Genomic DNA, 25,201 nt, shown 5'->3' on the forward strand with positions numbered 1-25,201 from the left:
TAATGGCAAGGCAACTGGGTCAGAGTATCTCTGAAATGGCAAGGTTTATGTGTTGCTCCTGGTCAGCAGTGGTGAGAATTTACCAACAGTGGCCCGATGAGGGATAAACTATAAACCGGCGACTGGGTGTTGTCAAGCTCATCTATGTGCAAGGGCAGCAAAGGCTATCCGGTCCGAGCCAATAGAAGATCCACTGTGTCACACAGCACACAAAAATTATGGTTATGGGGGGAATGTTTCACAATCGAATGGGGCTGTGTAGCCGCAGACCAGTGTCTATGATGTCTATGATGACCCCTGTCCACCTTCGAAAGTACAATACTTTATTAGAAAGGGTGTCCCATCACAGCCCAAGGGGAAATTATCACACTTGGAGGTCTGGAACCTAGAAGTAATTTTTCTGCTAATTCCGCAACAGCTTATTCGCAAGATCTGTGTCTTTCTCCCTTCTTTCTTTCTTTTTAAAGCACTCTAAACTGTCCCTCCCCTCAATGTCACAGCATCAGATAAAGGAGATTGTTTTTTCACCCGACCCCTCTTTGCAATTCTTGTCTCCTCTCTCACACATTCTCTTCCACAATAAATATCAAACAGCCAGTGCAGTGACACTGGTGGTGGAAATCAATTTACTCCTTGATGCTGCATAAACTGCGGCACGCCAAAGGAGGTTTGTTGATTCCCGCATGGTACCGTGCGGAAACACACCTGAGAGTTTTCGGCCTTTCTGTCAGCTGCTGCAAACATGCCTGAATAATTCATCATATTCTTTGCCTTTCCTCTGCCCATATCCGCCACTCCTTCGATTCTGCTTTGATTCATGTAGAGAAAGACCTGGAAATATTCACTATCATATGGCGCCTAATCTCGTTCTCCTTCCTTCCCATTCTCCTGTATCTTTAATTAGTTTGCATTCTATCACCACAAAAGCCAAGTTTTACTTTCAACCTGCCCTAAATCTCTTCAACTGAAAAAAAAAAAAAAATACATTTGGGATTTTTGGATCTGGTTTTGGAACATGATAGTTGGTTACAAGCTGCTAATTAGCATGATTGCAATGTTAAATGTGTCAAAAATGTGTTGGTTTTAGTCCTTTATCAAATTATGTTTTTAGTTTTTTTGGCATATTTAGTCAACCTGTCCTGTTTTTTGGTTAGTTAAGTTTTAGTTGACAAAAATTCTGGAAATTTGAGTCTATTTTTTATCATGATTTGATTCTCTTCTTCCCCTTTTATATAGGCTACTAAAGTACCAAATAGTAAACATTGTGATTCCACACACTGACTTTGATTCCTATCCACAAGCTAATGTGTCTTCTCAATCCAAACAGACCTGCAAATTGCAACAGCATGACTCGAGTTTGTTACAGAAGTCAGACATAGTAAAACTTATTCCCCATATTTGCTCATGTTAATGGCAGTTGTGCAAAGAAAATGGCCAGCAGACCAAAGCAGGGTACAATTGTGACAGGCACTTTGATCCTTTGATGTGAACGTTATTAAATATGGTGATAAGAGCATGTGAGGGATAGGAAGTGGCAAAAAATTCCTCACCAAAGGCTTCAGACTTCAAAGCAAACAGTCTATGTTTACTGTAAGAGTAATGTTAAAATAGCAAGCTGAGCTATTGGGACCTTGTATCAAAACACATTTGCATGCATTTAATGCTTAGTGCAGGCCCGGAGTGGCCATCGGGAGAATTGGGAGAATTCCTGGCGGGCTGCCCTAAGGTTGGGCTGGCAGGAACCTTCCACTTGGTCCGACATAAACACAGTTTCACATTGGATGTGGAAAGCACAAGTCCCTAGTTCATTTTCAATGAGAGACAAACAAAACAGTCAAATCGTGGGCGGTTCTAGCGGCAAATACGATGTGCAAGCAGTGCTCAATACACCCGAAAGCCCATCACTTGCACATGCAGCTCTTCGTAGTTGTTATAAATATTATTATATGGTGTAAATATATATTACGCACACAGTAAGGTGAGCCACATGACCTCTCCCCTGCTTTCTCTCCATGCGTCAAATGCATGTTACAGCATTGGGTGACTGATAATTGAAGTAACTATCACACATCTTTCCTTTTTATATAAAGCAGTTTATGCTATGCATGAAAAAAACATTCGTTTTCTTGTAATTTGGCAGAGAGTATGGATACTCTCTCTCTCATGTGCATACCCTGAGAGAAGGAGTGAATCCGCATAGGCCTTTCTGCAACAGATAATAGTTGTAAAATACAAGTTTATGTGCTAGGTTTAAATATGTTCTTTCTTGTTTGGTTTCCTTTTTTTCCCTGACAAACTAACGGAACATTTTTAATTATCCGTCAACGTTTTTAAAATCAAAGTAAATGATTAACATTTTTGTAACAATATCATGGTTTTTATACAGTTGGAGCATGACATTTTAGTCTAATCCACACTGCTGTCTGATATTCATTTAAATGTATTGGATGCTCAAAGACAATGTGAGTACAGGCCAGCGGGGGAGTGAGGAGGGGGACAATCACACGGTACAAGGCAACCATGCCTATAGTGTGAGTACACCCTAAGGGAAGTGCTATGTCTACAATAAATATGGCTACACTAATTTCACATTAGTGGAATCACTTGATGTTCTTCACATTAATTTCTCATGAAATAAATTCTCATGAAATTTGGGCAAATTTTATTTAATATTATCAATAGAAAACCAAACACCTTTTCTGTTGCTCAACGCGGCAAATTCTTTCATTGATTCCTATTGAAATTATGGAGTTTCGTATGGCTCATGAAAAGTGCTGAAGGTTTGTTGAATCTGCTTGCTTTGTTAAAGTTTTCCTTGTCAATGGAAAGTGAAATATTTGTTATTATATTACTTGATTTGAATCACTTGACGTTCTTCTGGGATTTCTGTTGAGGAGATTTTTTGACTAAACCAATCTGGATTTGGTGTTTTTAGTTTTTTTAGTTTTTTGTTTTTTTTACTGCTAAAAACAAGGGGAGATATATTATTTTTTTATTTGAAAATATATTTATTAATTTACTTACACCCTTTTTTTTCACTGAAAGTTTCTGCAAACTGCCTAAAACTTGTTGTGACATGAGGGTTCTGTACCCCAGTTTGAAAACCACTGTTTATAAATCTATAATTGTCTATTTTAATTCTTTAACATCGAAAAACATATGAGGGATGTCTCACTGACATTATATAAATCATTGTAGGAAAAAAACAAGAAGGTTAAAGTGTTCGAATTGTGTCAAAGCTCTTTTTGAACATTTTGTACATTTTAAAGATAAATTCATTAATCTGGTGCACTTTGAGTCCCCCGAATCTGCTGTTAAAAATAAATAATCCACCCGCCAACCTCCCGAACCTATGATATTCTAATATTTGATTATGATATCTAAATCTGATCATCACATTACAATTATTCAAATTCTCAGTGTTAAGCATGATAATATGATAAATATCACACTGAAGCAGGCTGATTTAAAATTAAGATTGATTTAAAATAAAAGTTCTTCTTTTGTCAAAATTACATTTCCAGCCTAAATAGAGGCTTTACTCCCTTCAAACTTAAATTGTCAATGTTTCATTACATCACTGTTGGAAAACACTCTTATCATAATAATGTTTTAGCTTTATAAAGGGCATTTCTTTCCCAAATTTTTATACTCTTTCCCTACTCTCAGGGAACTGAGGTTATACGTTAGTAACAGAGTACGTTATTTCTTATTTAATTTTTTTATATATTGAAAATTGTTTTAATCAGGGCATTTGTCCGGTTGGGCAAGTACAATTCTCTTTCACTTGTCCCTTAAAAAACACACGCAAGTGTCCCGGACAAGAGTTAATGCCGAAATTCTATTCAGATCAGTAAATTACCAAACAATCATAAAAGAAAGAAATATTATCTTACCGTCATCGTGAGGTGAAAATGAGGATCCACTCTGCCAGACTCTCGTGAAAGGGCTTATCTATAGCACGAAATTTATTTCTCATACCATTTATTCGCCAAAAATAGTTTTTGCGTGCAAATGATAAGCACTTTATGGCGTGTAATACGCACATACTCCACACCCCTAATCCTACCCAAGGGGTTTAAAAAAACAACAACTATTTTTTGGCGTATAAATGGCACGATAAATAAAATGTATCTGTTTATAAATTCAACAGTCTGTAAATTCCTTCAGAAAACAGCGTGTGGCGCACTTGAGTGTCTTTTCAGATGCAAATCTAATTTGAATTACTTTCTAATGGGAGCGGCAGCGCAATACTTTGATTAAAATATATTTATATATTACCTAATAAATTATGTTTCTATTATTTTAGTTTTAATGAAAAACCAGGGGACCCCCCGAGGTAATTTTTTTGGGCCTTATGGGGGGTCCCTTGATGCTTATGGGGGGTCCCGGACCCCCCCAGCCCCCCCTCAATTCGAACACTGGGTTAAACAGTGTTTTTGTTTTCTTATTTTCCAGTGAAAACACCCATAAAAGAAGACACTGTAAATTTATTGAGAAGCAAAATCATGTCAAATATTAATACTTGTTTTCAGAAAATTTACATTGAATTAATTTGATTCTTTTTTGTTTTACCTCATTGGCATTTTTTTAAGCATAAGTGTAAAAATGTTTTAGAGATTTTATGTTAATTTATAAAGAAGTCTTGCTTTAAATTTAGCTTTTTAAAATGTAATTTTGCTTTTCATTTAAATATTATTTAACGAATGTTTACAGTTTGTTACTGGACAAAAATACTGATTAAGATATATTTGTTTAAGACAAAGATTCATTCATTCATTGCAGTGAGGCAAATTCTAATTATATACATTTCTTCCAAATTACTTCCATGTCATAATCTAAAAATGTTTTAGCATAACATCTTTTTTTCATTCATGCCATTAACCTGTTGTATTTCTCTCTCCCTTTCTTTTCCTCTCTTTCTCTCCACCTCTTTCTACAGGATGGCATGGGTAACCTGCGTATCACAGAAAGAGGCCTGAAACTGGAGGGCGATTCGGAATTCCTTCAGCCGCTGTATGCCAAAGAAATCCAGTCCAGACCAGTAAGTGCACATCAGGGCCTGTCAGCATGGTGTCTGCGCGATAGCAAGGAGGACATACATTCTCTCTCTCACACAATGTCCGGGCGTAATAATATCAGTGAGGCTGCAGTGGATGGATGGCTTGATAATGTGTAGGGTGCTGGCGTTATCTCATCTGTCTAGCACGAGTGAGACTAGAGAGAGTGAAAGACAGAGTGATAGAAAGAAACAGACAGAGGAGATGAGGTGAGGTGAATAGCAATGGCCTGATGGGACTGGTGATGAGAGGAAACTCCCATCCACTGCAGTAGGAAATAAAAGACTTATGGTATGCATGCATGGTAAAAATAAAAGACGCAAAGCAGAAAACGTGGAGGGAAGCGCTTTTGAATACCAACATTTTTGCCATTTTTGGGGTCAGGGACACGTTAACTTACTGGAGTGGGATTTTTCTCCATCTCTGGTAAGATAGCAATCATGATGATAAGTGGGTTCATTAATTATTAGAGGTGCAACGGATGAAATTGATTCCTCTTTCGCATTTACTTGCACTTTAACGGACACATACACACAAAATTATGTCAAAATACCCGTCTCGACAAGTATTCTCTTATATCATAAGTGAACAGTTGAGAAAGAAACCGGATGTGTGTCAGTATATTCAGTCCGTGCATTCGGTCTTAAAGTGACAGCAGCCTAATATTTCTGCTGTTGTCTGTGTCGTTAATGTTAATAGAATAAAATACAGCGTTGACAAAGACAAACCTATATTTAATTTCTACAGTGAACAAATAGTGTTATTTTACATTTAGGCAGCTTGTAGGATAAGTGTGCCGTGTAAAGTGTGAGTACTAACTGCTTTTTTAATTTACATCAAAATTATTGCGCCAAAATAAAACAAATTAATATTGATTAAATATTTTAATTTATATTAATTTAAAAACTCAAGGCATTGCACTATACCAGCGCAGATTCATTTGGATTGGGAATGGTTTGTGAATATTGTGCAGGTTTTGGTACTAAAATAGCATGCGGAAAAGTGCCATGAATTAACCCGAGATTTTTCATAAAAAATTAATAAAAAAAAAAGAATATATATATATATATGTAATTTTCAGATGCTTTCATTCAAAGCAAGTTGGAGAAGATGCATTGCAGGAACATTCCCATAAAGTGCCATAGGCACAGAACTGTAACCACAGTAACTCACCAGATGTTGCCACTCTTCTAGTTCATAGCAACCTGGGGATGCATCAACAAACCAACTGATCCGCTAGTGTTTAACTGACTGCCACATACTGAAGCATACAAAATTTTATGGAATTTTTATTTTTTAAATAAAGGATATCAAATAATTTACCATAATTATATCAGATTCATTGAAATACAAATTAAACGTTTACTACTATTTCTTCATTATTTCACTCTCTCTTTGTGATGATGCCTTCTAATGTAATATTCCAAACCTTTTGTTTTTTTCGATGTATGTTAGATGGTACAGATGTTAGATGTTATAGATGTTTAGATGTTATAGATGTTTTATTCAGAAGGTCACAGCGTATGAATAATTGAACACCTGTTGCATTCCTGATGTTTCTCTGTGTAAACAACTCTCATATGATGAATCTGGTTCACATTTTTATTACATTGAGACTTTAATGTCAGAATTGACCTTGTTTACTTTGTCATTGCACATTTTAGTTTGTATTCTGCACGATTCACAAAAAAAATGTCTTCTTTAAAAACTTGCTCAGCCTTTAATTTTCCTTTTCGACTGTTGTCACAAATCCTTCCAGCTTTTTCTAACCCCGCCTCTTTAATAACCACCTGTTAGTTTTTTCTCATTGCATTTCTGTAATACGTCAGATTTTTGTAACATATTGATGTTCATACTTTTTGATGTTCAATCACGTATACAGTACAGTTTTATAATTGATATATAACCAGGGCTTGACTTTAACACTCACCAACTGCGTGTGGACTTCAGCAGTGGCGTGTAATGCAGTCACTCCTTTTAGCCAGTTTGGCGGGTTGAATTATATGTATATATATATATATATATATATATCAATTTTTCAATTGTAGTCTTTTAAAAAGGCATCTGAAATAATAAACTATAATTGCAATGTAGTGTTGTCAAAAATATAGATTTTTCGATACATATTGATACTGAAATATCTGTTGAAACATATGTTTTTATGTGAACGTAAACAGTTGTGTAACAGTATAATGGGTCCGTATGTCAGGTCTTAAAGTGACAGCAGCCTAATATACCTACTGCCAAATTATGAGATTATATTAAAATATCTATATGGCAGTTTTTCCCCATGGTATCGTTGCCAAAATTGTGGACAGTGAAAATGTTGAGTGACTTTGGAAAACCACTAGCCACAGTGGCTGGTGAGTAAAAAAGTTAATGTCAAGCCAACAACCAAAAAAAAAAAAAAAAAAAAAAAGCTTTTGAATTTAACATGTAAATATGTATTTTCCTGATTTAAATGTCCTCAATGACAAGGAATTTAATGAAAGATATGTGCATATCATAGAAAATATAGCTTGTGTTCCTCTTAATTAGCCTCACACATTTTTATTTTTTTTCTGCTTCTGACCTATTTTTTGCAGATGTTCCCACAATAATGAAGCGCATCTGAAAAGAAAGCATTTTACAGAGCAAAACTAAAATGCGTAATTTAAATTAAAGATGTATCTCTGGCTTTTAATGTGCAACACAGTATCTTTATTTAAAGAGTCAACTGGAGCTTGAAATATTGTTCAAGATTATGACAGATATCTGTATTTTTTGTTACTATTTTCAGCTGTATGCAGATTAATGCCTTGCATTTAAAAAAATAAAATAATAATTAATATATATTCTTGGATGAGACCATCTGCCCAACATTTAAATCAACCCAGACATGCATGCTGTGTTAATGTTTGATCAGCCCCTAAGCATAGAGAGACATCTTTACCAAGTGTTTGCACAGTACAATGCCTGAGGAGAGACTTCACAAATGCTTATATTGTGCACTCACAGGCGAACGTGTAACACTGCAAAATAATTTTTAACAAATATTGTTCTCTTATTTTCCTGATACAATATTTAAACAGACACATTCACCTGATTAGCATGACTACATAAAATATTAAGACTTGTTTTCGGAGAATGTATCTTGATTGTGTGTATTTTGCACTGGCTGATTTTTTCATTAGAGAGAGAGAGAGTTCAGGTAGAAATAGCTCTTTAAAGGTGCGGTAAGCAATTTCTGATAAACACTGTTGAAAGTGGATCGGACCAATCACCACGACAAACTTGTAGCCAATCAGCAGCAGGGGGCGTGTCCACTCATGATTGGGGAGGAGAGAGAGTGAGCAAGAGGGAGATTTGAAGAAAGACTGTTGAAAGAGAGACGGCTGAGAGACATTACGTTCCTTGTCGTAAGTGCGTCATCTTCGCTTTATTTTTCAAGAAGCATTATTTTGCTTTGCTTCTGCCATGATAAAGAGACATCTACTCTTGCATTACGTGTTTGGGAATTTTTGGGGGGCGGAGCAATGAGCAGTGGTGTGTTTGTGTGGGTTGATTTGAAATCTCAACAGTGTTCAACAATGATTCTCAGAAATCGCTTACTGCACCTTTAACATAACAATTGTAGGTTACCACTTTTTACAGTGTGGAAGACCATTTTTATTTTTCTCTTTTTTTGCATTACAAGTAAAAAAGTTGAATTTATTTATTTATGATTTATTTATTTATTATTTGTTAACTCTTCTTTTTAATGTCAGGGAAGCCCATTGTTCCTGCAGTCTTCTAAGAACGTGTCTGTCAACATCCTCAACGAGAAGAAGCAATTAGTATCTCAACTCGTTGCAGGTAAGCACACAAATACAAACACACTTAAGCTAAGAATTGTTTAAAAACCCTCATGCAACCCCCTTTGTGCTTACAAAGATCTTTGTAGATTTCCCCAAGATTTCGCAGACTATAAATCGGAATGAAGATTTCTCGCCCCATCTCTGTGGGCGTTTATATTAGGGTAGATAGCATGAAATGAAATATTCAGTGAACTCAGGAGGCGACTATACGGGCCAATCCGCTCACAGGAGGAAAATGAATCCAGGCAGCTATAATGTTAGATTTTATGGGACAGATGGTTAAATTACTATTTTGAAAGAGTTAAAGGGTTATTTGATAGCCAGATTGTTATAGTCTCATCCTTCTCATGATGTAGCCTTTATAACTGTGACTAGAGACTTCATTACAGCGCAGTAATTGCATGTGCACGGATGCATGTACTATTAAGTCCTGGTTAATAGCGTACTAGTAAGGCTATATTTTAATGAAAGTAATTTAGCCTTAAATGGACTAGTTAAGTGACTTTCACTTGAGTTATGGTGCTAGAAATACTGTATACAAAACTAAATTAAGTGGAAGTGTAAGAACAAGAATATGTTTCATTCATTGAATTCTAATGTGCATTGTATACTAGCTGGTCAGAAAAGTCATTAAGTAAATTACAAGATTGAATGTGCCAAATGGCAGATATTTTAATTGCTTGCTGCTTGTTTGCAGTAGTATATATTTTAGAGATGTAACGGTACACAGACGTCACGGTTCGGTACGTTGATCGGTTTTGGGGTCACGGTTCGATACGAATTTGGTACAACAGGAAAAAGCAACAAACCCCTAATGCAATTTTTTTCCGTTTATTTTGAACATATATTGATGTACAGTATTACAGTTTGTTTCACCTAGTGGCACTCAGTCTCCCTGAGGTATTTGGTACAGTACTGCCTCCTTTAGTGTTTTAAGCACTAAGCAGTAAACAGAATGCACTCTTGCATTGGTCCTATTTTATTTTATTTTTTGTAGGGCTAGTAAAAAAAAGTTATTTGGTTCATAATCAGCTACAATACTGAAAAGCATCTTTTGTTTTATAAAAGTACAAAATGAATGGAATAATGAAAAATAAAACTTGTGCAGAGATTCATTGTTGCGCTCCTTTAGTCTTTTTCTGCCTAGCTTCGGTGATTGGCACATGTGGATGATGTCATTTGATATCGTTTGAGATTCCTCATTGCTTAAAATAAAAAGATTTGTTACTCTAACTGAGAGATTGACCAATGTTGCAAGGTAAAATGCAACGGCTGTTTTCAAGCTTATTGGTTTTATCAAGGTGTTGTGCGTAGCCTAACACTTTCTTTGCGCACGAGAGTTCATTAACATGCGGTGACAATGACGGATGCATAAAGTTAAATATTGTGCTTTTTCAAGAAATCACGGAAAGATGAGCGAGAAGGAGAAAGTTGCCATTTTAAATCTGAGCTTTCTTCACCTTTCCACGAAGAGACAGTGAGTTAAGTGGCACCTGAGGTATTCTATTTCCAGGATACACACATTTAATCACTGGACTGTTGTAGTTCAACTTTCACGACACAAATCGGCACAATGCCAAATGATTTTGTCTGATAACAGCGGAATCAACTTAAAATACTCTGTCATTTATGGTCATACAGATAAGAGTAAGACATCATTCGAAACTGTATTTTTATTTGTGTACACTCACAATACAATACAAAAAAAAAAAAAAAAAAAAAAAACGGTTCGGTTCGGGGCGAATACATGTACCGTTACACCCCTAATATATATATATATATATATATATATATATATATATATATATTATAAATATAATTTGAGCTAGATTTTTTGGGGACACATGGAAACTGTTCTTCATAAACTGTAAAATATATTTTTGCCAGGTTCTCATGGAGTTCATGCACGGGGCAAAATGCTGGAGGTAAAATCAAGTGCAGGAAAACTGCTCTTCTCTGCGGACGACCATGAGGTGGTAGTTGGTGCGGAGAGATTACGAGTTATGGGTGAGTGAACATTGAAATTATAACACATTTGAGGGTATTAAACTGTTTTATGCTCACAGAAAGCTTTAGCCCTGTTCCCATCACACAGTTGTTTGGCACAGTCAACAAAGAGAAAGCTGAAGTGCTAACTGAGCCTCACAGAACAAATTTTAAGCACAGACTGGCATGAGACATTGTCCTTCTTGTATGAATTGTGTTGGTAATTGACACAGTGGTATAATTCAATAAGTACATCCTGAGCTTTGATGTCAAAGTCCATTTCACACATTTAAGAACCTTCCAAAAACGACTACAATTTAATGAAACATTTGACATTTATTTTTGCTTTCAAAAATAAATTCAATACTATTTGCAATAATATTGTCTTAACATACAGGTTTTCAAACTGGGTTTGGGGGGGGGATTCTACACATGCATTTTTTTATTTTTTTTTGCGCTGTTAAAGTTAACATGTTAAAGTAATCAAAAATTCAGGAAACTCCAAGGTACTCTCTTTAGAAAGATTAAAAAGCCTTTATTGTTATGGCTTGGTCATCTTTAAACCTTTAAAACACTCCGACGCATTTCGGCATACAAGCCTTCGTCAGGGAGTCGACGTGTTAAAGTAATCATTGATTTTGACACAACTACTGAATGATATTGTTGTTTTAATCAAAATGTTATTTCGTTGATTTTTATTTTATTGCTGTATGGTTGATAGAAAGTAAACATTTTCCAGATATTATTTTACCAGTTTTGGCTTTAGTACAGAGACAATATAGCATCTTTATTATTAATATTATTATGATTATTATTAAAGGCATATTGGCCCATTTATTCTCTAGTCCTATTAGCATGTTGAAAGAATATTGGCACAAATCGTTTTGAAAAGGCCTCTCAGTTTCTGGTCACATCTGGCATGAAAACAAGAAGCACTTGGCAGTGCTTTCCAACATTAAAACCCCAGATGGGTAGAATATATATATTTATGTTTTTTTCCCCCATTTATCTTTTTTTCCATTTTTTTTCAATGATTTATTTTGGGAGGTGAAAAAAAATCCTGGACTGTTCAAGGTTGTTTTGTGCTGTATTTGATCATGGAGCTTTGCTTGTCTCTAAGGCAGAGCTAAACTTCCTTTAAAGTGATTACTCAAGCCTGTGTACATCCATTTTCCCCCAATGATTTTCCCTAAGCCACAGTTCATTACCTTACATCCACTCAAACTCAGCAACGGACTGCAGCGAGAACAGGAGTATTTAGAACTGAATGTTTCTCTTTCGGATTTTATCTCAAGTGTTTCTGGGGTGATGCCAGGCATCTGAATTAGTTTGGTGGACCACACAGGGATGATGTGCATGTTTTGAGGTCAGGATAATCCTGCTACTCTAATACTGAGATAAATGCCTGTCTCCTATACGAGTCTATAGCTTAGAAACAATCTTAAGAGCTCCTGCCAATAGATCTTACGCTCTAATGTCATGAAAGCTGAGAGTGAGTCCTGGGTAAACACAACTTCAATTGCCATCAGAACGCATCTGATCAACTCAGAATGCAACTTTACACCTGTCAGTCCAAGCAATGCTTAACAAATACCAGTGTTCACTCTAATATTTGTTCTTCGACAAAACCTCTCACTATTGGGCAAATCTTTCAAAAATCTTATTCAACCAATGACTTGCAGGGCTTGACACCTACTTTTTTCCCCAAGAAATGACAAATTTAGGCACGCACAAAGAACTTTATTGCAATGCAAATTGATCAAATAATTGTAATAATAAAGTAATAGATTAAACAAAATAAACTTTATTTTGAAATGTCTTAACCGCTCCACTTCAGGGGGGACTGCCCTCACTGGCCTGAGCCCTCGGTGCAGGACCTCTCCCCCGCAGCCTTCTTGGAGATAATGACGGTCCTCAGATCCGTCTTACCCTTCGAAGACTGTGGCTGAGAGCGCCCTCCCTGTCCCCAGCCTTTCTGTGGGGGAACGCGGGAGGTTACGCTCTGCTTCGGGGTGGCACGGTGTGAGGAGCTGGCTTTGGAAGTTTGAGGCTGCGGAGACATGAGAGCGACGGGGAGGTGCTTCTGGAAAGCGGCCGCTGCTTGGCTGCCTCCTGGAACCTCTCGACGACTGAAATTACAGCGTCGCCGAAGAGGCCAGAAGGTGACTGGGCGCATCCATAAGAAAATTATTGTCCTTCTCTTTAATATTGCTTAGGTTGAGCCACAGATACCTCTCAGTGGCCACCAGGGCTGCCATAGAGCGGCCAATGGATTATGATGTCTCCTTGGTGGCCCTGAGAGATAAATCTGTGGCTCGACGTAGTTCGCAAACATCAGGACCCATTCCCCCACCCTCGTCCATGTCTCCTAACAACACAGCTTGGTAGGCCTGCAGCAGCGACATGGTGTGAAGGCATGCTGCAGCCTGACCAGCGGCTGAGTAAGCTTTACCCACTAGTGAAGATGTGGTTCTGACTGGCTTAGTGGGTAATGCTGGGGCTTTTAGGGAAGATGCCGCCTCGGGGGAGAGATAGCTTGCAAGTGCTCTTCCACTTTTGACATCACCCCATAACCGTGCTCTTTATAATTCAATATAGAGGAATAGTTTGATGTTTGTGCATACACTCTGTACGGAACCGGTTTCTCCCATGATCTTGACACCTCAATGTGGAGATCGGGGAAAAACTGTAGGCCCCGGCGTTGAGGTTGTGATGGCAGGAAGCGTTCGTCCAGCTTTTGGAATGAACGTCCTGCTTATCTGCTGGCCAGTCAATACTCAGTCTTTCAACTGCTCTTGTCACAACCTCAACCTGCTCCTCAAACGTATGAGACTGAGGTGGCAAGTCCTCAGTATCTCTTGCATAGACACTGGTAACATCTAGTTCCTCAATCGGGGCGGAAGGAACCACAGCGCGTGCTTCCAAACCCTGAGAGAAGGCACTGGACCTATCAGCTGAAGGCAGAGATAAGGCTGGGCCCGTCTCTAACCCCGCTGATAGATCCATTTGCGAACCCCATGACTGTGATCGCCGCTGTGCCTCGGCCTCGGGAACCCTAAACCTAACCCTCCATTCGTTGACGTGATTAGTCAGAAATGCGTTTTTGCGTTTTTGAATCTTTGGTTCCCTGCAATTTTAAGGAGAAAATACGCAGCAATGGTGTTGACTGATGAATTTGCACAAATTTTGTCTTAAAGCATATTAAAAACACCACATAGACATATAAACACATTTTCAGGGGGACTTTAAGTGTGTATAAAAACTTTAACTCACGTTTATTCAGTGTAATGAAAACAAAAGTTTTTTAAACGTTTACATTTACATTTTTAGAGGTTAAAAACAGTTAACGAAAGGTTGGTTAAAAATTAACAGTAGGAAACCAACATGAACTCAAAGAGTATTTTTACATTTATGCATTTGGCAAACACTTTTATCCAAAGCGACTTTCCATTCACATCCACATTTTATCAGTTGCCATTGCTCTACCTGTTTAAGCTACAAGAAGGACAGGTACATTGACAAGAACTTGACATATGATTTTTTTTTCTTTTTTTTTTTTCTTTTTTTTTTTGTCTATCATGGATACTCATATATGTTATTGGCCCATTCTTGTCAATTCGAATAGCATGCAGAAAGATATTATTCACCCCAATTAAGTACTATTTTCTTAATTGTGATATTGTGATATCTTCTAAGTTCTTTGAGATGCTAGTACAATGTATTTGGTAACCTGCAATTGTTACATTAAAGAGCTATTTCTACCTTGATCCTACCTTTTAAATTTAGTTTTGTTGGTGTGAACTAATGTATATTTAGGTTGATTCAGTAGTGTTTAATAAAAAAAAAACATTCTTGAATATAATCGATTAGTTTCAAAGTTACCATTTGCAGCACATCTTTTAGGTTACCATTTATTTTTTTTATTTTTTTCAACACTGAGCGTTCTCTAAAGAACTAGAGATGAATGTTCCTTGTGGGAAATATTCTGCTATGCCATGAAGGCCTGTTTTGCTTCTAATTAGAGGCTTTACTTTAAACAGTGTATGCACAAATAAATGAAAACGCATATACAGTCACTAAATGGGATGAATCATAGTTTCATAAAACAATCCAACCTTAAAGTCTTCCAGAACATGAAGAGCTCGCCTTGAAAACTTTTCTTTTCATTCACTCGCTGACTTTTCTTTCATGTGCTCGTCTCAGTGCAGAGGAGAATCATTCCCAGCTGGAGACATTTGATTACAGTATTTTGCAACTCTTTTATGATAAGCAGTGCTTCATCTGATGAGAGACTGCTATAGTATAAGTGTCGGCCCCGATATAAAAGAATACAGAGCAGGGAAGAAAATTCAAAATGTCTCACGAGGGGCGGGGGAGCTGCGAAATTCTGTTCGTATTTTGTTCAGCTCCACAGGAAGAGCAATAAGAGCAAATTAGGACAGACCCTGCAACATCTGCTCAGGCGCGTTGCCTTATTTCAATATGAGCTCCTGGAAAGACCTTGACTATTTTACTAAGATAGTGGGTTTGTTTTTTGTGCTTTTACATGAGACAAAATTCAGGAAACTAACCACGAACACTGAGATGCCAAGCATTCGAATTTACTAATGAAAGGCTGCAATATTTTCCTGCAAGACTGAAACGAAAGAGTTATTTATATCTGAAACAATGATATGGCCTCCGTGCTGATGTTGTCCCAGGAGCGTTATATTAGTCGGAGCTGAATGTCATTCTTCATTAATTTTAACAATCAGATGTTAAAGAGGGGAAAGCAATTTGCTTGGGTACCAAAGTCACTCCCGAGAGATGCTATGTCAAGCTTCGAGTCTCATAATGTATGAGTAATTAGGCAATTTTACATTAAAATGTTAGATGGTTTTTAAAAATTGCCTTATGTAGCTGTTCGTTTATTCCCTTCTTTCGTGTAATCTTTTATTTTATGGTTTCTAGGGGCATAAAGAAATATTAAGGTTGAGACACAGCAGAGAAATAATTTGACGTGAATAAAATCTCTGTTTAAGCTCATAGTGGAGGCCAGACATAATCTGTTGATTTCTTTGTAGGGTTTTTAGTAACACTTTATGTTTTTTAACATTAGTTAACATTAGTAGTAATATTTTTAATGCATGTATTCATTTTTGTAAATGTTAGTTCATAAAAATACAATTCTTCATTGTTTGTATGTTAGTTCACAGTGCATTAAGTAAGGGATAATGTACATCCAGCCTGTTGTTATCTCAGAATAAACCCCCGACAGGGTGATGAGGACCCCGACGTGAAGCGGAGGGGTCTTGCATCAGCCTGAAGGGGGTTTATTATACCAACTGGCTGGATGTACATTAATATTATTATCCCAACAAGCTGGATGTACATTATCCCGCTTATTGCACGGCTACTTGTGTAAATAATTAGACACAAAATATTGATCTGAGTTTAAATATTTTATTAGGTCTTTAAAGGCAAAGCTTCCGCAGAGAGAGCAGTTGCAGCGCGGCAAGTTCAAACTAAACGGACATTTAAGAGATACGGTATACAGTCATACCACTTATTACACAGCATTTCGCCACATAAATAATTATGGAGATAAGAGATATTGATTTCAGATTAAACTGAATCTCATAATCTAACAGTGTACAAAACAAAATGGCAGCAACTGTTTTGTATGAAACAAGAGAGAGCGAGTCCACGATACTGGATGGCATAATTAAATAACTGGGTTTTAATATTTTATTAGTTCACCAAATGCAAAACTTCCACAAAGAAAAAACGTTCCTAGCGTAGAGCGCTGCTGACTTCAGTGACCCGGATGAGCCTGCGTTATGTTTTCAGCAGTTGTTATCCGGGAATAACTTATCACTGGATGGCACAATTGACCAATCAGAATCAAGTATTCCACAGAGCCGTGTAATAACTAATGTTAACGGATACAAATTTTGTTAAAAATGTATAAGTAAATGTTAGAAGTATTGTTAATCATGCATCCATTAACTAAAGTTAACAATTACAATTTATTGTAAAGTGTTACTGGGATTTTTTGTACACTGATTTTAGTGAACATTTGTTGAATTCTGTTCAATGGACTGGTAACACATTCTGTTGACTATAAGTAACGTTGCACCTATATGTCTGCTAACTGTCATTATGTCAAATGTTGGGAATTTTGTGGAATTCTGCAACGCTGAGATTTCTGGACAGCTCTGGGGTCACGGGTTTTGCTTTTTGCTCATTCCCTTCTCCGTTACCTGCCATTTAGCTTTCACCTGCCAGCAACTGTAAATAATTCAAATAGGATCTTTCGGCTCATCCCTTGGTTACAGGAATACAATCAAAAAAGCCCAAACTGCACAATCGCTTGAAACCACTGTCATTCGCCCCAGTTTCCTTTCCTAAAGTCTTACTGGAAAATGACTGGGGAGCATCAGTGATGTTGAGAACCTGAGATGAGACATAGCAGCGCTCCGTTGTGATAATCGAAACGGGCCATGACAGCGAATCTGCTGAATATGTCAGATTGTGCTTGTAGCACTTCCTCACCAGTATGTTCAGTTAACAGCAATCTGTGGGATAATGATATTAGCAGTTGGGTTATTTGCCTTAATTATAATTAACATGCATTGATTAGCCTCAATTATATTCCAGTGACTCACAGCAGTGGATGTTATTTGTTAGGGTTAGGGTATGTTTGTTATACCTAGGGTATGTATATATATAAACAAATAACTTCCACTGCTGTGAGTCAAATATATATAATATATAAAATAATAAAAACAAGATCATATTTTTGTCTATTAAAGAATATTCAATTAACTGCAATTATCACAGCATGCAGCACTTAATGTCGCCTATAATTAAAGCTGTTAATTGAATCTATAGACAAATTTGTTTCGCTCCTTCTCGACGGGCTTCAATCTCAATGCATTTGTTGGGGCGATGGAGATTAACAGTCTGTGAAATGTGGTACAGGAGGATCCTTTACAGAGGAAATATGGCCCCTACATTTCACTGTTTTATTATGGCTGAATGGAAAATTTGCTGTGCTGAGTGACCATTGGAATTCTGTCAGATGACCATGGTAAGCGGATGATAAAGAGTCTATAAAAGCAGGTAAATTATGGTTAAGGCTCCGCTGTACCCACACACACAGAAATAATTCAGCTTCTGGTCACCAAGCAAGATTAGATTTTCACATTGAGCACGGTATATTGGTGCTGTGTGTCTCACGTCATGTCTTGTTACCTGAAACCTCATGGCATTATGAGCACACAAACATACCAAGCATCATTCTTGCAATTTTGTGATATATAAGGGGTTTGATATATGGTTCTTTTTATAACATTTTCTTGGAATTTTCAATAGGATCTCTATTAGTTGAGGCTACTCACTATTTTGATAATTTAGCCTTACAACAATCATTTCTTCTGTGAGATACAATGTGAAGTGGAGTAAATTTAGTGGTACACATTGAACTATGTGAGCTTGTCTACATACAGTACACATTACAGTGTTCAGGCCAAATTACACAATATGCGATAAATGTTGAACACGAACTTCTCCATTCTCTACAGTATTAGAGAGAATAGCTAACTTAAAGTTATTGCTATAAGTTAGACCAATCGCTTTCAGTAGCGAAACAATAGTTTTCAAAACCGTGTTGCAGCAATTGAACACACTCCGTTGTGCAGCATAATGGGCACTTAGGAAGTCTGAATCAGTTTGTTTGCACAGTTCATGTAAATCACTAGTCAAATAAATGATTCATCGTTCAAATAAATGATTCATTGAGTCTTTTAAGTTTAAAGGGATGGTTCGGAGTGAACCCCCCCCAGGACAGGACTTTTACGGGCTTTTCCCAAATCACGGAAGTGACCTCGATGTCCGGGTTAGCAGTAGTTCGCAGAGCAGTTTGCCCTACTATGAGTTAGTTTACCATCGAAATGATTTCGAAGCGTTACAAATCTTGCATAGTGTGCCTTTAAATATTAAGTTTATTTTGAAAGTTTATTTTTTATTTTTTATGGTAGTATGACTGACAGTCTTTTAAATTTCAAATTACTTCCCTAATACTGACTCTCTGTATAACTGTTTACTGAAGAAATTGCATTTTAGTCACAGCACCACTCTCTGTACATTTTCATTAATTTGATGAAGGATACACTCCATTTCTCTTATATAAATCTATATGTGCACAAAGCCTCTGTAAACATTTCTTTTCTGCCCAAGGCTGGTCTTCTTTTCTCTTTTGCCCAAATGCACACAGTCTTATAGCCCAGAGCGTCATGCTCACTGTAGCGATGACAAATTGCCCTATTGCAGAGGATCTCCCTAACGGAAGGTCTGTTCATCTATGTGATGATGCATTCTTGTGTTTGAGGTTGCTTCAATTAACACACTATCCATGCAAAAATTGGACATGCTTTGTGGAGGTAAACACCTGGGGTCTTTATTTAGGGTTGCCATTTTATTTAAAATCCCTGGTTTTCAAAACTAACTTTTGAAGCGACCCTTGATAATTAACTGCTTAGTTGTTTGTTTTTCGCAAGCTTCTGAGATATAAATGCCACGGCTGTCTCTCAAATGCCTAGTCTAGTGCTTAGAACTCGCGCCAAGATGCACTGAGCTGTGGTGCAAGAGATGCAGGTGTAAATCGGGGGTAATTGTTTTTTAAATGAATAAATAATATTTAAATAATTAGATATTAAACTGTAAAAAAGGTAGATATTATTTACACTATATGTAATAGAAGGTTGATTTATACCATTACATTATTTACTCTTAAATACTTCTGTGTGTAAATTGTAAATTACAACAATTAAGAGTAAATAGAAGTAAAATGCTATTTCTACTATGGGTAAATATGAGTGAAAATATTGAGGGTTGCGTTTTCTGTCATCTCTGCACGAGAATCAGCAAGTAGCACATGTTGAGCTGATGCATAATGATTAATGTTCTTATGGTCATTATTTATTCAGAGGTTTTGCGTGTGTACAATATATTGGATCTATTCATGTTTTTACATTGTACTTAAATTTAGAAAACACCTGCATGTAATTACATCTACAATTACACTGTTGACACCCTTAAACCTACCCACACCATCAAACCTGTCCTAACCTTACCTGTAACCCACCACAATAGCAGCAAAAGTGTTTTGCAATACAACATGAAAACAATGAGTACACTGTACCAAAGGACAGTAGTCAACATTTGAAGTGGATCAAAACCTTTCATCAAAGTTATACATGAATTTCGAACAATGCCCGTTCTCATCTTAGGACAACTTTGATGAACTTTTTTTGATCCACTTCAAATGTTGACTACTGTAGTTAAAGACACCTAAAAATGTGTGGCCCTAAATTATATATATATATATATATATATATATATATATATATATATCCACTGGGAATCTTGCTACAAGTTGGTCTGATTCTAACGTGCTATTGGCTGCAGACAGATAGCTGCGATTTCGCCTCATTTGGCCACCTGCAGCGGTGCTCCACTGACACAGTTGCCTGCATTGCCGTTAACGGATGGTGCCCGGTTGTCTCCATTAATCAGCGGTAACAAGCTGTTGTGCTCTGACCGCACTCAGAGCATTATACAGTCATACCGCCCTGCAGTTCTGCCAGTGATTTACTCACGTTCATGTGGAGTCCGTCTAGTCAATGCACAACACATCTCTGCTGGATACAAGCCCATCCAACCCTAATATCCAGCTGTAAGCGGCAACACTACGGTAGCATTTTAGGATTAAAAAGCCTTATCAATGTGTTCCACTTTAAATTAATGAATTTAAGCAAACTACTATGTAATAACATTTGCATTAATCAAATGTAATTAAACATTAAACATTTGCATTAATAAGAGTACATGGAAACCATACTTGAGTAAAAGTAGATACCTCACATTGAAAATGACCAAATTCCCCAATTTTAAGTCACCAATTCCAATACGACTTGAGTTTTAAATTAGGCTATCTGATTTTTACAGTACTAAAGTACTTTACTCGTACTAAATGTAGGCTCAAGGATACACTAGCTCTCAACACTTAAAGCCGCAGTCACACTAGATTTGAGCATGCAAAATTTCTTCAGACACTGCAACGGTCGTGATATGACTTCACGCTCTGCAACATCTTTTTTTTTATAAACATGAATTCAACATATAACAAAGAGTAATACACTAAAAATGTAAAGAACATACAATCTCCTCGACGTTGCTGTAAAAATATTGTTCTTTTAATTCAGCCAAGAGGTCACGGCGTGACGTATCGATCTTCTATTGGTCACACGTCTTCACGTGATGCGAATTCGCAGCTCAGAGTTCACCAAAATAGAACTTTGGAACGCAGCGAAATGTGAGACTTTCGCATGAGCTTGCATTTCCAGTCTGACGCATTTGCATGCGTTAGAATACTATTTATTTGAATTAAAAGTGCTGTGTGACAGTCCCTTAAGAGACATGGCAATGAAAAACAATAAACAGTGTATTTGTGAGCAATCACGTTTATTTTCTAAAAATAGAAATCACGTTTATTTTCTAAAATCTAAATAAAACTGAACACCTCAATATTGCAATAAGGTCTACACAACAGCCTCTTAAATGTCTGCAAACATTCAAGACTTTGTGCTCAAGTGCTCAAACCAATTTCCTTCAAAAAAATTCTTCAATATAAAGGATAAATAATATAAGTAAAATTGAATAGTCAAAGCCTCATCACCGGCTGCAGCCACGTCCTCATGTCATATATGAAACATCTGTGATTCAGAAATTACCTGCTAATGTACTCTCATTCACGTAATAAAGCCTTCTTGACAAGTTTGGGTGGGTAAGGGCAAAACACTCAAGAAATTGCACCGTCAATGCCCTGTAGATGACGATATATCAGAAATAAACTGTAATGAGAAATTGCATTACTCCCACCGCCCACATTGCATGCTGGGCAACAGTTAGATATATATGTAAATATATGCTGCACACTTTCCGCTCAATAACAAAATAAACACACAACAAAATTGAGAAAACATATGATATGGATGTGTTTGCACGAGCTCTGCAATTCGGAACTCTAGTAAAATCACGTCACGTTTGTTTATATAGCGCTTTATCCTATAGTTTGCCTAAAATCAAGCAGCTTTACCATAAGAAACTAAGAAACAAATATCATGAAACTAAGACAAATAACCGAATATGCGTTACACTACCATTCTAAAGCACATGTAAAGTACTTGATTATTAATTTACCTGTAGAGTTATTTGATATTACATTTAGTTAATATACAGTATATTTTAAAAGTGCAACTTTTTCATTATAAATGTGTAATTACAAATATATTTAAATACATGACGTACAAGTTTCAACAGAACTGACATTAAAGTATATTTTAATTTAACCATAAATGTTTGTCAAAACTCTTGGCAGTACATTTTAATCATATATTAAAGACAAGTATGAATCATAAATTGAAAAAAGTCCTACTTAAGTGGGTCAAAAAATCTATTATACATTTTTATTTATATGTAATTAAGTGTCTGAAAACATTACATTAAGTTTGCATATTCTTTTAAAGTATATTATATATGTAATAAGTACTGTTTTTACTTAAATATACTAAAATGTACTTCTTTTTTACAAGGGTTGCCTCTGAAGTAATCTTGCTTGGATACTGATACTGGAAAAATTCTGACTAAAACAATGATTTGACAGTGTATTTTGAAAGTGTGCCAACTTGTCAGGCAGCAGTCGCTCAGCGGAGAGATTTTCTTTGATCGGACACACTCCAAAGCATTTTACGTGGTGCCACAACTGACAGGTTCATAAGTAAACAAAGCATCTTTTCAGAGGGAGCACCTTCCGACGCACGGGTCAGATTCTATTCTGGTTCCTGTGCCAATGGACAAATCCATTAAGTGAATCTTTATGAGTGCCCAGAACACTTGAGCACTGGCCCATAACTCCAGGATTGATCAAATGTGACACTGAGGGAAGAGGAAAGTCACAGCCAATGAAATAGAAACACAATGATAAAATCATTTGAGATGAGGACGATATGTGGAAGTTAAAGCGAAACTTGATTGGCTTTATCGATCACCCCCTCAATCTGTTTATGAAGTTTATTTTGCAGGGTGTCAGCAGAGAGCACGTTTGTTTGGAAGAATTAGCCCGTGATTATCTAGGGTTTGTCCAAGTCATTGAAAGCGTTGGCTTTAATGAGGTGGGGGATTGAAAAAATGATATATCAATACCTCCCCAGGTGGTTTATCGAGTTGATGTTGTTGGAGTTTGCAGCTAATTTGGCTATAGACAGTCTGAAAATAATGTAACGCTAATGGAGCAGAAAAAACGGATGCTAATGAACAGTCAATGTAAAAATACTCCTGGGATTATTTATATTCTTTCCCTTATCCATTAAATGTACTTGTATATTATGTACACAGATTTCATTAGGCTTGTGTAAAGAATATTTATGCCATGGTACTTCAATGTATCATTCATTGCAGTGGAAAGTGCTGAAATATTCTAGTCAAGTATTTGTTTTTAAAACCCTTACAGAAATGTTCATCAGTATTTATGAACTCCCATTGTAAGTATTGTTGTTGTTTTTTTTTTATTATTATTTATGTAGTCTGTAAAGAAAACTTAATTATTACTATACATACCAGTCACATTCAACGCTACGTCTATACTGATGTATCGGGTCTCCCTTGGGAGCCCAGTCACCTTCGGGTAGTAAGAAAACTGGCCAATGATGATTGGGGAGTGAGATTTGCATGCCAAGCCACTCCCCCGGACATACGGTAAGCTGGCTGGCAACTCACTCATTCAGCTTTTTGCTTCGGAGCCGAGCGGTTGTCTTTACTTGCTCTTCCATTTCCCTTTGCTAGAGAGGAGATGTTCTTCCACTGTAGAAAAGGTGCATTCATCAAGGTGCACAGATGAGTGCAGCAATTTTGCCTCTGGGTGCTTCAACACAATAGAGAAGATTCCCTAAAAAAGCAAAACATTGCGCCTTTTTCAAGATGGAATTCCACCTGTGTTTTTCTGGATGCTGTTGCTTCCTGATCTTGTCTGACAGCCACGACAGCCTTTAACACGCTAGGCAGAGATTGTTGATGGTTGATTGTTGATGGGATGAAGACTCAGCAGTGCTGCACCCTTCTGGGAGAGTGGTTGAGTCGGACCCAGAGTTGATGGCCATGCTTTCCCGGGCCGCTGCGAGCATTGGGCTTGAGTGGAACACTCCACCCTGCCCTGAATGCTTGCGGTTGGACGATTGGTTTCTCGGTGCAGGGCATGCTTCACAGAATTGTCCTGCCGCAGTACCTTTCTTCCCGGAGGTACATGAGGAGGTCACAAAGTCGTGGAAGTCACCTTTTACTGCCCGAAGCTGCTTCACTCCACTCTTACTACCCTCTATGGTGGGGCAGCCAAAGGGTAAACAGAGATTCCTCAGGTGGAGTGTGCAATTGCGGTGCATTTATCCCCCGGGTGATCCAGCTGATCTGAAGTCGATTTCTGGGATGCACAGATAGACCTGTTTTCCTCCCAGGAATCCTCCCACTGCCCGCTCTTTTACTTTCTGAACGAGACACAGCTGGCCCCGGTGCCATGCAAATATGACATTTATAGAAATGTATGGAAAACAATGATCTCTCAAATATAACCTAAAAGTTCAATGTCTGATATATACATAGTTCAGGCATGGAACTCCAACCGAACGCTGATTGGTTCTTTCAACGGCGCGGCACCAGCCAGTCAGAAGTTTTTCCAAATCCGCGTAACCATATATATCGTACCTGAAATCGGCACTCTGCACAATGTGAAAGTTATCCGTCCTCCTCCCCAGTGCCACCTGTAGAGATCTGCTACAGGGGTTCTACCATTTATTGCAGCAGTCTTTCCTTTGTCTGTTATTTTTGACTAAGCTGAGCAAATTATTGTATTTGCTCATCATCAGCAGCAGCAGCAGTAGCAGTAGCAGCGCAGCAGATCTCATCCGCCAAAATCAAGTCATGTATATTTCATGCCCCATGCCAACAAATGCTGGTTGAATGTAATCCACTCCGAAAGGTGTCATGACTGAAGTCTGATTCAAATCCAATTTCTCTTTAGCTGTCCTCTGGTGCATATTTCTGAAAAGATCCACAATATTTTGTTGCTTTTAGTACAAAGGATTGAGGAGAACTGTAAAAAGTTGATAATTCCTCTTTGGCGGCTCAAGCTAAGCGATTTTCAGATTGTTGATAGCGATTGGCATTTGGTAATTGTCTGCCATGTGCGTAATCCTCCCGGTCACAACAGAAGCAACACGTGTCATG

General features: G+C 37.3%; 1 protein-coding gene and 1 long non-coding RNA gene across 6 annotated transcripts in view; one reads left to right on the forward strand and one right to left on the reverse strand.

The window, feature by feature from the left end:
- The window catches only part of LOC309478043, a 384,226-nt gene that overhangs the window by 319,214 nt on the left and 39,811 nt on the right, over positions 1–25,201 (reverse strand). The window lies entirely within an intron of this gene.
- The window catches only part of sgcd (sarcoglycan, delta (dystrophin-associated glycoprotein)), a 276,212-nt gene that overhangs the window by 226,957 nt on the left and 24,054 nt on the right, over positions 1–25,201 (forward strand). For all 5 annotated transcript variants that reach the window (XM_082141410.1, XM_082141411.1, XM_082141407.1 and 2 more), the window contains exons 3-5: positions 4,943–5,044; positions 8,807–8,894; positions 10,784–10,903. In XM_082141410.1, coding sequence (XP_081997536.1) covers positions 4,943–5,044; positions 8,807–8,894; positions 10,784–10,903 — 310 coding nt within the window. The remainder of the gene's footprint in view (positions 1–4,942; positions 5,045–8,806; positions 8,895–10,783; positions 10,904–25,201) is intronic.

This window comes from Leuciscus leuciscus (assembly GCF_965113295.1).
Source record: "Leuciscus leuciscus genome assembly, chromosome: 16".
Classification (NCBI taxonomy): domain Eukaryota; kingdom Metazoa; phylum Chordata; class Actinopteri; order Cypriniformes; family Leuciscidae; genus Leuciscus; species Leuciscus leuciscus.